The sequence below is a fragment of the Myotis brandtii genome, unplaced genomic scaffold, assembly GCF_000412655.1.
Source record: "Myotis brandtii unplaced genomic scaffold, ASM41265v1 scaffold120, whole genome shotgun sequence".
NCBI classification, from domain to species: Eukaryota; Metazoa; Chordata; class Mammalia; order Chiroptera; family Vespertilionidae; genus Myotis; species Myotis brandtii.
This window is the reverse complement of record NW_005354174.1, coordinates 4,852,595-4,853,243: the sequence shown is the minus strand read 5'-3', so window position 1 is coordinate 4,853,243 and position 649 is coordinate 4,852,595. Positions and strand designations below refer to the sequence as shown.

At 62.9% G+C, this 649-nt stretch overlaps 1 protein-coding gene across 6 annotated transcripts in view; it reads right to left on the bottom strand.

The window, feature by feature from the left end:
• The window catches only part of PRR29 (proline rich 29), a 4,742-nt gene that overhangs the window by 3,335 nt on the left and 758 nt on the right, over positions 1–649 (bottom strand). For 4 of the 6 annotated variants that reach the window (XR_001360352.1, XM_005858654.2, XM_005858655.2 and 1 more), the window contains exon 1: positions 61–641. The exons of 1 other annotated variant lie outside the window; for it this stretch is intronic. Coding sequence is in view for 3 of the 5 variants with exons in the window: in XM_005858654.2 (XP_005858716.1) it covers positions 61–222 (162 nt within the window). In the remaining 2 variants the exon portion in view is untranslated. Of the gene's footprint in view, positions 1–60; positions 642–649 lie in introns of those variants that run through there. One more of the 6 variants, XM_014532278.1, reaches the window with a different exon arrangement.

Sequence of the window (649 nt, the reverse complement as noted above, 5' to 3'; positions counted from 1 at the left end):
TCCGCCACCGCCCCCAGGCCTCCCGGGAAAGGCAGGCTCTGCTCCCTGGCTCAGCCTCACCGTGGGGGCTGCCCTTTGCGGTGCGGGATGACCCCAGCTCCCTCCAGTCCCAGAGGCCATAGCCGGCTTCCTTCGGTCAGGGTTACCTTGGCGACGCGACGCCAAAGTCTCCTCCCTGGCAACCGCGGGTCCCGCCCCACCCGCTTGGGATTCCTGGGGCATTTGCCCTAAGTCGCTGCCTTCAGCTCTCCTTTCTCCACCTCCAAGGACTTGGGGTCCCCAGGACCCTCCCCAAGAGGCCCGGATGTCCACCCCCAAGCCCCCTGCGCCGGCGCTGGGTATCACGCCGTATTCCTCCACGTAACTCCAGACGCCTACACACCCCAGCCCCTGACCTGGGGGCTTGTGTTTGGTGAGTGAATGAGTGAGCGGCTGGAGAGGTGGCCCTAACTCAAGACACTTTGTTTTCAGGTCCCAAAGCTCCAATGACTAGATGATGAGTTAAGCAGGAATAGAGAGTTCTGTAGGATCCGCCAGGGGCGAGGGGAGGGGAGTGAGGTGGGCAGAGGATCTGCTGTCTGTCTCTCTGAGTCAGAGGGGCACCCTTGGGCCACGGGTGGTTTCTGGAGCAGACCATGGAAGGAAACAC